The sequence below is a fragment of the Micropterus dolomieu genome, linkage group LG20, assembly GCF_021292245.1.
Source record: "Micropterus dolomieu isolate WLL.071019.BEF.003 ecotype Adirondacks linkage group LG20, ASM2129224v1, whole genome shotgun sequence".
NCBI lineage: Eukaryota > Metazoa > Chordata > Actinopteri > Centrarchiformes > Centrarchidae > Micropterus > Micropterus dolomieu.
In genome coordinates, this window is record NC_060169.1 from 15,878,222 (window position 1) to 15,891,341 (window position 13,120).

The window sequence follows — 13,120 nt, forward strand, 5'->3', positions numbered from 1 at the left end:
TTCTGAGACAACAGAGAGTAGTCAGTTAAGAAATTAGGTTTCTTTAGGTATATTTATTAGGAAATTACATTTACGTAATAATTTAGTAAAACTATATGTTAGTGTGACTTGGCCACTGACTGATAACATGGAAAATGTAAGCCAAGAGTGTGAAACACTGTCACTGTTTCTGCACCACAGTCTATAATAAACCACATCATAGATAAAGTTTATACAAACATTGATAAGGGAAACACATTAATTCTCTCAGTGTTTATGGGCCGGCAATAATATCTGGCCCACAGCCAGATTACCGTGCTTTGATAGCGGCAAAAAATATAAATAAATAAATACTTTGATAGTGTGCTGAAATAGATCTCAGTCATGTCTGCAACAGTTACTCACATAGTCACTTCCTCTTTAATGGTTTTGCCTACAAAATAAAAGGGCAAGAAGCTTGTTTACTGTAATGCTGTAGTTGGAGTGGAACTGAGCTTTTACTTTCAAAAATCCTGAACGATATTAAAAGTCTGTTGCCTGCTTGACACACCTATGAATGAGCTGTCAGAAAACACGATTCCCCTAAATGTTCTCACAAACACAAACACTGCAGCACTGCTGTAATGTGAGAAATAATCGTTGCAGAATCAATTTGTTGAAGAAAGAGAAAAAAAAGTTCCCCAAGGTGGGCTTGAACTCACAACACCCAGGGAATAAGACCTGCGCTTTACCAACTGAACTAACCAAATACTACGATGATAGAAGTCAATATTATGTCTTATATTCTTACCCACCATCTAGTGGTTGAAAATATTGCTCTAATGCTAAACTTCTTTGCTGTATATTCTTACTACTTCTACCATACGTATTCAACATAGTGATGAGTGTCCACACTGCCTGAATTCTACCAGAAGTAGGAAAAGATGAACGTTGGAACGAAATGCGCTCTGTAGCTCTGTGTGTTTCAGCTACTGTATGACAACGCAATGTGGCGACGTCCATGGAAGGGGGGGACCTGCGTTTATGTAGATATAAATGTATCATTCTAAGGTAGGGCTGGACAATAAAACAATAACAATAATTATCGCAATATAATTTTTTTCAATAACAATTTAACAAATGTTCAATAAATATTCAATAAATGTTTGATTTTATTCACTTGAATCATACACGAATTAGGACTTAACTTTTTATTAAGATGCTTATTTTGTTGAGGAAAAAGGACTGAAAAAAAGCTTTTACTTAATTTTACTCCTGCATATGTGTTGAAAAAGATTTATTTAAATTATTTTATCATAATTGTTTTGAATGTTCTACTTCAGATTTGTGAAGTGAGCCACTGTTTGGCATCAAGTGTTGACCATAAAGACGAGTTTAAACCACAATTAACCATCAGGTTTCTTCAACTTTCCCTCAGTAGCAAAAATCAGCCTTTAAACTCAAAAGAAATAAAGATTTAATAAAGAAACATAGTTATGGATCTTATATTGCATTTCTGACAATAAATCCTTAGAAATATTACACACTGGAGCTTTAAAAAATATATTTTCAAAATGTTTTTACATTTGCAAGATGTTTGGTCAAGTATCAGCTGCTGCTATTATGTCAAATCAAATTCAATTTATGGCAGTGTGATCTCCCAGTTATTGTTCCTCATCGCAGTGACCAGCAAGTCAGCAGCATTATCATGAAGTGCATTCATACATCATATACCTTTTGCAGTTAATAGAGAGAGGGTGTGTTTGTGTTTGCTTAAATCAAGCCGTGGGGCAGCCCATGAATTTACATTTCAGTGTGTGTCTTGCTGATGTATCCTCACTACTGTGGTCTTTCTTTCATGGATTTTTTTCACATGAGAACTTTTCATTTTTCTGTAAGCTCATTATAATGAATGGGCATTTTCTATTCCTGGCTATCTACAATAATGGCAAACTGAGGATTAGCTTGCATAGCTATAGGTTTGCTTTTACTTGTCTGAACAACTGCTACTTAAGCTGATTTCTAAACTTTAAAATAAAAAGATTTGCCTCTTACTGTCCTAGAGGCTGACACTGTCCTGTGAAATGCTGCGTCCTCTTACATAGGGGTTCACTCTCCTCTGCTTTATCCTGTGGTAAGTGGCCATTGTCTGAGCAAGATAATATTTAGAAGTGTTGTAATGTAGAAAATAACAGACTCAGTGGAGGAGAAGTCTCCATTCTTTACCTCTACCTAAATGTGTTTGTACATCAGAACTTTGTTGTGTATTATGGTTTACGTTGTGTAATGTCCTGTATGACCTCTATGTGTGTACCTTTTTACTGTGTGTCTGTGCAGGACTTTTTCTTATAACCAATTAGGAACTGTAATACTTTTTAAATGACTGTTGACAGAGTTACTTTGTGCAGATTATGTAAACAACATTTTACTTGGGCAAATGATGCACACTATTGATTTACTTCTTTCTCCACAAATACAGTAATAAGCTGCTTTATGTCCGTGGCTATATGAACCTTTATGAATCTTTCCTGAGCTTAAAACAAGGTGACATCAGAAGGAACATAAAGACACTTAACCTTGCAGATGCGTGTCATAACAGCCGTGATTGTGCCTGAAATTTACTATATATGGTGTTGGGAGAAACTGTGACAAACAGGCTAGCCAGCTTCCTGAAATAGTTTAGATAGTTTTCCAGTATGTACTCTGCCTTGAACTACACGGAGAGCACACACATGTGTAGAACCGTAGCCTATGACCTGTTTCAGCCAATCCAAAAAAGGGATGTCTCTAGAAATAAGATAAGATACTGGCTTAATAGTAGACCCATTAATGTCTAGTCAGTATTTGCGACTTTGTCAACAATGTTCCCAAGAAAGCTAGTGAAGAAAGTCCAACATTTAGCAGCTGGAGATATTTTTCTCAGATGTTATGTACATCAAAACTTTAAAATTGAGTTAAAATAGTGATCCTTACTTTCAGTGTCCATGACTGACATTGAAAGCTGCACAGTCCCATTTGTTTTGCCATACACACCATGTGTCTCTGTGTATGTGCACTATATGATGCATATTTACTACCGGTCTCTGTTGGTCTATGGCTCTTCAGCCACTCTCTTTCCCAGTCACATCTATCTCAGGATACTTGACTTGTAGTTGCAGCTTGCTGTTGCTGCTTTTACATAATCATGTCAGCAGGGTTTTGTGACTGGATCAAGATCGGTGCTGACTATCAAAAATGAAATGTTGAAAACTGATAATTGAATAATCATGCTTTTGAATGTGGGTTTTAATTCTAAGGGGAATGGGTTTTTTTATTGGCAGGACAAAACAAGCAATTAAAGACATCCCTTTGGGTCTGGTATGTTCTTGGGAGCCTGAATCGTTGAATGAATCATTAGTTAAATGTGAGCTTCTCAGAAATGCGCGTGAACATGTCAGTATGCCTTTATTAGATTTTGTTTGATCCCAGGCAGTGTTAACCTTTGTCAGCCTTGTTATACCTGTGTGTACATGTTGGCTGATGTGGGAACATTTCCAGCAGAACGAACATTGTGACCCACTCAACTTGGTAAAAAAAAACATGAACTGAAACAGAGCAGTGACTGACACTGATGAACAACATACTTAAAAAATATCAATGATTTTTCAAATTTCATTAAAAATACAATAGGCATGAATGGTATGCATTTGGGCACAGGCCAATGGGAGCAGCTAACTGACTTTAGGAACAGCATAGTCCAATCTGAAAATGGGGCTCGAAAATAAAAACACAACAAAAGTCAAAAAAGTAGAATAAATACATAATTCATAGGTGGAATACAGTCAGTCTTCAATAACATTTAATCAAATCATCTCCTGTCAACCCTCCTAAAAGCAGCAGATAGTTTCTTAAGGACCAGGACGAGAATCCATGTTTATTAAGTTGAAGATATAACGTGTGACATATTTTAAATGCCTTATAGTCTCTATATGGAGCTATGTCTCAAAAGTATATTCATGTATTATATAAATCAATAATACTTTAACCCTACCATAAAACAATTGAGTATATGCATTAACAAAACATACATTTTTCTATTGTACTTGCTTTCCTATTTGCTCAGCACCAGCACACATTTAATAATCTGTCACCCACAATTAGCGTGATAACGCTCACCAAATTAGAATTTATCCTATCAGCACCAAATTTCATGGCAGTAATCCGGTCATTAGTGTTCACGACACTTAACTGTGGAATAATAGAAGGACTCAGGGACAGACATTGCCGTCCTTATAGCCACATGCTGTGCAGAGCTATAAACGAAACCCAATCCTGTATCTTTCTTCACATGTTATCACAGGGCAGTTTATCTCACATTTTCAAACACTAGACATAAACAAACCTTTCGTGTGATCTCTTTGTACCCTCTCATAACTAAACAACCCCACCCTGTTACAGGAGGGAAGTATGGAGCATGTGAGCGAGCCTTCCCCTATATGTCTCATTATGCAGTTTTGACAACCCAAATCCTAGAAAGCCACAGATAAAAACTTCTTATTTCCTTTTTGCTGCACATTCATCTGCTAGGATAAGTGCTGGAGTATGACCTGTGATCATTATGTGACCTCCAACAAAGTTCTGTAACATATGGGTCACTTTTTTCCTATGCAAATTTGCCATAATTAATTTCTGTTACTGATTAGCATAGTCAGCATTCTAACAGTTAGTAGTGAACTACTAATACTAAAATAGTTTGAAGTCTCTTATATGTACTGACATGGTCTGGGGGGAAAAAAAGGCCGGTCTGTCTTTATGACTTCTACGTTTCTCCTGTAGAATTCATTGATCCTCACTTATTCGCTTGGAAAACCCAAACTTCAGAGGGGTGTTTTTGGAGTCAAACGAGCAAATGCTGCTTTTACGCGTGTAGACGTATCTTGTCTTAACTAGCTCAAATACCTTTTCAGGTGCCTTTATTTAAACTCACGCCAAAAGAGTGCAAACAGCACTGAACAGACAAGGAATGGAAGTATTTGTCGTTACTCTGCCGCATTCCTTTGACAAAAGAGAGATTATCTTAACATACACAGAGGCATTTGGAAGGAGCCCTCTGGCAAACAACTTTGTCAACATTTCTGTGCTCCTATATTACTTGTTCACTCACTCACTCATTCACCCACTCTCTCTTTCTTATTCTGAGACACACAGATAGTATGTTTAGTGCACTTTAACTTTAGGCGGGTGGGGGTGGGGGGCTGCATGCATCTCAGACATCACTGATCACCATCAACATAATCTCTTGACAGAGTAATTGCGGGAAGCTTTCATGCCTTTTGAGTTTGCTCTCACTGGCCATCTGTTTTGTGCACCCCCACCACCACCTCCGCCTCCTACCTGCAAGACCAATGTACACACCTATTACATTCATTTAAATATAGTAGAGAGAGCAAAAACTAATCTACACCCCTTTTAAAGTAAAGTTGACATCAACATGTTGAGGTAAGCTGTAGAGAAACAGACAATACTGATCTGTAATAAGGGGGTTCAGGTGTAATGGTCTTGTTAAAAAGTAGTTTTATTGTAAGATAATCTTGATAAAGTTTGAGCATGGTAGCAGTTTTAAGCACAAGATTTATGTCCAGAGTTGAGTGCACAAAGGCCATGGCCAGGTATGAAGACACTTAAGTACTCTAAATCATTCGCATAATCACAACCTCCACATTCACCGATTGGTACTATGCTCTCTTGCCTTAAACCGGCTACAATTTGTACACACTTGTATCTCTCCATGAACTTTGGGTGACAGAGAAAGAAATGCAAACCGGTTACCTCCACTCTTGCCATGGCAACGGACGCGACAAGAAAAGCGATCCTGTACCTGTGTATCTGTCTCCCTAATGGTCTGTGTGTTAGTGTAACAAGATCTGTAAAAACTCCCCTCAATGACATTTTAGATCCCCCACTGTAACTGACCTGGGCTGGGGAGTCACAAGTAGGATTTAGGTGAGTACTCAGCCTTCTCTCAGGTTCCTCTTTTCCTAATGAATTCAATCATAAGAAGACTTGAGATGAGGCCTCTTTTTCCATATGGCCAGGATATTATTTACTGTTGGGTGAGCTGTGTTTTGTCTGCAAAATCTTATTTATGCAAAAATGGTCCCCAATTATTATTCCCCACATCATCTATGTTTTTAAATTGTTTCTAAATAGATGCGCTTACCCGTGTTTTTGATTTAACATACCGAATGAGATTCAATAACGTGTTTACTTTTTCCTTTTGGGAAGAAAATCTCTCATTGAGATTGCTGTGGGGTGACGGCTGAAGTGTCCTGCATTATAGCACCTTGCAGCTTCACTATTGGACTGCACCACTCGGACCACTCCTAACTCTCCTATCCCCTCTGCTGGGAAAGGCAGATATTACACACCTTAAATAGCACAAAACATAGACTACAGTAATTATTTTTATTTTAAGTATCATCTCTGCATTTAGACCCTGGCATGACCCATGCTGTGTTCTGGCTTCATTCCAATCTGCTGCTTTCTCTGGGAAGGCCTGGTCTAGGTGAGAGCCTCGCTGACACCCCTCTGTATGAAATATCAATGTGAATGACTCACTCCCAAGTTTGGTGTCAATCATCAGCGCAAATGCCAAACCCATTATCACCAAATCTTTTCAAGAAGTTGTTTTGTCCATCTGGTGGCAGAAGCAGCAGCCTTTTTTTCGAAAAAGAAGGAAAAGATTTTCACAACAGCATTCGGTCTTTTGAAGAAGCTTGTTTTCCCCCACAGGGTGAAGGAACTAGATTTTCAATTTACCTTTATAAATGACCTTGCAAACATCCAATTCTCCATTTTTGGTTGCACACACTTAATTTTTAGCTTAGTTTATTTGGTGTGTGTGAAGGAAGGTGGAACTTGTATTAAGTCTCATAGAGATGGATAGTGTCTGCTCAGTGCAGCAGTGATACAAATAAACATACAATATTTATATTTCCAACCAACCACCTCTAAGAATATTGAGCATCACTTCTATATAGTCTGTTCTATCATTTGCACCAGTGACATAAATAGGCTTTACCTTTGTTCTTTTGGCCAAAGCTTCTTCAAGATGTGACTGAAGTATGTTGTGACAAGAGCTGCACACTCCAGTAGAGGACTAGTTTGTCTCCTGGTTGCTTGTGTCGACTGTTTTCATAAAAGCCAGCCTACTTCGCTGTTTGTGTTTCTGTTTTCATTTTCCTTTTTTTGTATTGAATAGCACAACAGGCAAGTTCATTATGCGTGTGACTCATCCCACTAGCCCACACCCCCTCCCCATCTGCTGCTGTGCGCTGGAAAGGAGAGGGAACCGCCATTGATCACTTCTTCCCTCACACATGCACACACACACCCCACCTTCAACATCACTATCGATCGACATGTTTAATGTTTTTGTGGGGAATAGCTGGTATTTCCTTTTTGTGTCATTTTACATCTGTTCCCCACCATTTGCTGACATTATACTACATCACAGAGCAGAAATGGGGAAAAAATAAAAAGTAAAGCATAAGCCAACCAATTATTCAAAAATTTGCAGACTGTTCAGTCAGTCCTGGGCTGCACTCTTTTTGTGGCATATATCCTTATGTATATAAGGAAATGTGCATGGACAGGAGATGTTTTCTGCTTTGCAAGTGGTAATCCATGGACACAGCTTCCAGCTACCTGACTAACCGCAAAGATGCTGTGGCAGAATGATTTGGCAGGCGTTGGACATTTCCTTGATAAGACATTTTCCCCCTCCCTCCCTCTCATTATATGATAAATAAATGGTGTTTAACACTTCATATATGCTTGTAGCACACTATAACATTGACATGCAAGTACAATAATATTCTGAAGTAGTTATTCACACATTTATAAACATGTTAATACATGTAAATACAAAGTGCATGCTATACAATGAAAGGTAAAGGTATCCTTTGCTGTCTTCTCATGCATCTTTTTTGGGCCAACCTAAAAGTTATCCAATTGGATTTTTACATGTGTTTTAGGATATATTAACAAAATATCTTCTGGAGTAGCCAAACGTTTAAATGCTATTTCCTCACCAAGAACTTTTTGTTGTTTTTGTTTATAAAGTTATTACACTGTATGTAGACAGCTAACATCCAACAGTTTCAGAATACATTTTTAAATATTAATAGGAAAAAATGAAAAATTTTAAATCCACCACAGAACTTGTTTGGGAAGATATGCATTGTGAATGTCATGGCTCATGGTGATATAGCAATGTTTTTGATGGCATGCGTCAAAGATTGTCTTCAAATGTAGCAACTGCCACCAAAACCACGACACATGAAAAGACCAGCAATGCAGAAACAGATTTATTTTTCACATGGCAAACAAAATAGCAATTCTATCTTATTTTTATGACCTAACAGCGATCCTGTGGTTACCTTACATTACTTTACAAGTGCAGAGTGGTAGTTCTTGGACGCACGGACTGTGTGGGCATCTCCAAGCGCACCTGCTATTTTGGTTCATGTTTGTGCAGCAGTGCAAAGTGCAAAAGGCTGGGTAAAGTGGAATATAAATGGAGGGTGTGGTGCTTAATAAATACACTCTCAGCCAGTCAAATTATTACTGGTCTCTTTGCTCTGAAACAGCTGTGCCAATCACAGGGAAGCATGACAGCAGTAACTCAACAAATGTGTTACTGTACAATGATGATCAAATAAGTAAAGTTGGTGAAGCCATTTATGACCCAATCAATACAACGCTGTTTCAGTTTAAATTCTAATATATATATATATATATATATATATATATATATATATATTCTGTATTCTAAACTATGACATGGCAGCATTTGCACCGTTTACATTGTCATTTACATTTACTTATTTGGCAGATGCTTTTATCCAAAGCGACCTTATATTTGAGGAACAAAATACAAGCATCAGTAAAGGAAGAGATCTACAAGTGACAATAGATACTAGTAAGAGCAGCAATAAATACTAGTACTATATTAATGGAGTAAGAAGTAAGCTAACGGATGCAGTCAGCTGTGGTGTCACAGATGAGAACGGCCGGAACATAAACTTGTATGAGGGAGTTTGGGTAGATGGGTGCGGACCCAGTAGTCACTCTGTATGCAAGTATTAGTGACTTGAATTCGATTCGGGAGGCCATGGGTAGCCAGTGGCAGTAGCTGAGTAATGGAGTAACATGATTCCTTTTGGGTTGATTGAAAACCAGACGCGCTGCCACGTGCTGAACCATTTGTAGAGGTTTCACCGCACAAACTGGAAGACCCACTAGGATGGCATTGCAATAGTCGAGGTGAAAGATAACCATGGCCTGTACCAGAAGCTGGGTGGTGTACTGAATAAGGTAGGGCCTGATTAAACAAGTGCTGGCCCTGTCATGTTTATCTTGTGTCAGTATGTTGTTTTTCTTCAAATGAACTGTTCCCACAATATATTTTTAATCTATCACAGCCTTTTAAAATGCAAAGAGCAGAACAAAATAACAACATAAATATAACTTGTAGAGGATTTTTAACCTTACTGTTTGCCTCTCATAGAGGATTTTCTGTTATGACAACACCAGTAATAATACTCAACTTTATTGTCACATACAATTATACACGAATGCAAAATTTAACCCATCCTAATTAGGAGCAGTGGGCAGCTATGGTGCAGTGCCCGGTGAGTAGTTTGGGGTTCAGGGCCTTGCTCAGGGGCATCTTTGGCAGTGGTCCATACTGGACTTGAAACGGTGACCCTCTGATTATCAAGTTCCCACAGACTAAACTAATGCTGCCTCGCTGAATATTATAATAATATATGTTGATTAAATAGTTTTTTGCGTTAAGAGCTGTCCAGACATCAGTGACATGACTTTTTATGGTATTAGCTTGGAAGCAATAGGCAAGGCACTGAGGATTTATGACCATCACACTTTTTCTATTAAGTACAAAGACAACCCTCTTCATCAGTTCAAGCTATATACAGTCCCCTCCAAAAGTATTGGAATGGTAAGGCAAATTCCTTTTGTTTTTGTTGTTCACTGAAGACATTTGGGTTTAAGATCAAAAGATGAGTATGAGACAAGAGTTCAGAATTTTAGCTTTCATTTAAACAACTCAGGACATACCACTCTTTGTTTGAACCCACCCATTTTTGAAGTGAGCAAAACTATTGGAACATGTGACTGACAGATGTTTCTTGTTGCCCAGGTTTTGCCTTTTAGGTTGATTGTCCAAACATTAAATAGCTAGACTAGTCTAAGTTTTCATCCTAGGTTCAAACCTATAAAGACTGCATTTCCTAAATAAGAGGATAAACCAACATGAAGACCAGAGAGCTGTCTATGGGAGAAAAGCAAGTCGTTGTCAAGCTGAGAAAAGAAGGAAAATTGACCAGAGCCATTGGACAAACACTGGGCATAGCAAGCACAACAATTTGGAATGTCCTGAAAAAGAAAGAAACTACTGATGTACTGAGCAACAGACGTCCAACAGGTCGGCCAAGGAAAACAACAGTAGTTGATGACAGAAATATCGTGAGAGCTGTGAAGAAAACCCCCAAAACATCAGTAAGTGACATCACCAACGCATCACCCCATCACCCCACACTGCAGGGGTGAAGGTATCACAATCCACGAAGAAGACTCAGAGAGCAGAAATATAGAGGCCGCACCACAAGATGCAAACCACTCATCAGCAGTAAGAATCGAAGGAAATTTGCAAAGAAGTACAGAGATGAGCCACAAAAGTTCTTGAACACAATCTTACGGACTGATGAGACTAAGATTAATCTCTAGCAAAGTGATCAAAAGGCCAAAGTGTGGAGAAAGAAAGGAAATGCTTATGATCCGAAGCATACAAGCTCATCTGTGAAGCATGGTGGAGGTAATGTCAACGAAGGGTCACGGGCTTGAGGCAGTTACTGCAAGCAAGGATTATGCCACCAAATATTAAATGTTATTTACTTTAAGATTATTTGTTCCATTACTTTTGCTCACTTAAGAATGCTGTGGTCTAATACAAATAATGATGTGCCCTAAGTTGTTCTAACACATCTACACATCTACCTGTGAATACCATGAAATAAAAGCTGTAATTCTGAACTCTTGTCTCATACTAATCTTTTGATCTTAAGCCCAAATGTCTTCAGTGAACAACAAAAACAAAGGAATTTGCCTTACCGTTCCAATACTTTTGGAGGGGACTGTATATTGAGGGAGTCTACCATATCTGTCATTTTGAATTAATTTCAGTTTTAATATAGACATAGACACATAAGTACCCTGAGATAAGATAGATTCAGAAAAATCTGATTTAAAATAACACTTAAACATAAATGAAGAATTAACATTGTAATGGTAATGTGATGATGATTATTTCAATATATGGAGTCCTGGTGTGAGGAGAATGTGTTGTTCTCTTTCTTTCTCGCATGTAGGTGGTCCTGGACATGACATTTGGAGGTGGTGGTCATACCAAAGCAATACTGAATATGGTTCCTGAAGTCACAGTCCTGGCCTTAGACCGAGATCCTACAGCAATTTCACTGGCTGAGCAGTTAGCCAAGGAACACTCGTAAGTGATTTATTGAAATATCAACTAGACCAAAACACAAGTTAAAGTTTATGTTAAGCTGCCTAGAAAAATGTTGATACACTGCCATGTTTTTTTGCCATACATTTTTATAATTACATCTGACAGCTTGACCATTTTGAGCAGTATTTAGTTTGCGGCCATTGTTTCTTAAAACATACTGTGTGTGTGATATAGCATTGCAGTTCTCCCAGTATTTCTCACTTCTTGCCTGAGCCCGATCAAATACTGCTCGCCAAGATACAGCCCCTGAGTTTCACCATCCAATCAAATCCATTCCTCCTTCCTAACTTAAAGCTTTTCTCCCCCCACGCAAAGCTGGTGGGCCCGGCATGTCATTTGTCAGAGTAAGGGCCCACGCCTGCAGTGTGAGGGAGATGCTGCCTCCCACGGAGGATCTATAAGAAATAAGGGGGGGGGAGTACAGAGAAGCCTAGAGAAGTTAAGAAGTGGAGAGAGAAAAAAACGGAAGAGAAAATTAAAACATGAGAGTGAGAGAACAGGGAGACACGAGGACACAATGCCAGGGTGAGAGGGAGTGTGTGTGTGCATGAGCAAGGCGCGGGAGGATGAAAATGAGATGTTCCTAAGACCATGGCGTGGGAAGGAATCCTTTTACGTAGATTCTGGGGAAACCTCTCTCAGGGGAATCTGCCAGAGCAATGTGCCTGTGAGCAGGGAATGACAATTAAGAGAGAGAGAGAATGAGAACGCTGTATTCTGTCAGCAACAATATACCCCCGCTGTAAAGTCTTCCACGCCTACTCGTGATGCAAGTTGAGAGAAGCTAGAGAAATCTAGCAATTAACCAATATTGTTGGAAGCCTGAGTAAAAGACCCTGGCAACCTACGCAGTGCATTCGCACAACAAGGTTAGAGGATTTTCTCTCTCATCTGTACTCCCATGGTTTGAGGAAACTATAACCTCAATGCAAACTGTTGAATGTTGGTGTGAGTCTGAACCCAGTTTTATCAAACAGAGAATAATTTCACCTCCTAAATTTTATTGAAAAGTAACCCCTCTGTTCTCTCAACGTTATTCAACCATGTCTTTAATGGGATGAGCCTCACTATACTCTGCTTTTCACCATTCTTGTTGTTGCTATGACTTCCCTGGGCTTGAAGAGACGCAGTAGTTGTGCTCACAATAAATGTTATAAATCTCAAAAGGCAGCAAGCATTATTGAAAAGCCAACCGGTGAGACATGAAATATGATCCAGGAAGTGCAGTTGGGTTAACAGATTGATACATATAAAGGCTTATCAGATGCCAAAACACTACACAAAGGTTTTTAATACTCACAGAAAGGATTTAACTTTAGAACGTTATCACAGGGGCAAATACTTTATCTTTCGTCATGACAATAGTGAGGTAAACACATTACAAAGTAGTCAACAAGGTGTGTGAGCCTGAGCCTACGCAGAGACATTTTAGAGGAGACACGCCACTCAGTTGCATCCTCAATACAACTCTATGGGGAAAGCCCATAACGGCAAAGATGGCAGTTATCCCGCCCCTCCTACTAGAAAGCCAATCGTATGTGTTTTAACAGCCAAAGCGTGAAACATATTTCA

The 13,120-nt window shown here is 38.8% G+C and overlaps 1 protein-coding gene across 6 annotated transcripts in view; it reads left to right on the top strand.

Annotated features, from left to right (window-relative positions):
- The window catches only part of mettl15 (methyltransferase like 15), a 58,458-nt gene that overhangs the window by 20,305 nt on the left and 25,033 nt on the right, over positions 1-13,120 (top strand). For all 6 annotated transcript variants that reach the window (XM_046031864.1, XM_046031865.1, XM_046031867.1 and 3 more), the window contains one exon: positions 11,391-11,527. In XM_046031864.1, coding sequence (XP_045887820.1) covers positions 11,391-11,527 — 137 coding nt within the window. The remainder of the gene's footprint in view (positions 1-11,390; positions 11,528-13,120) is intronic.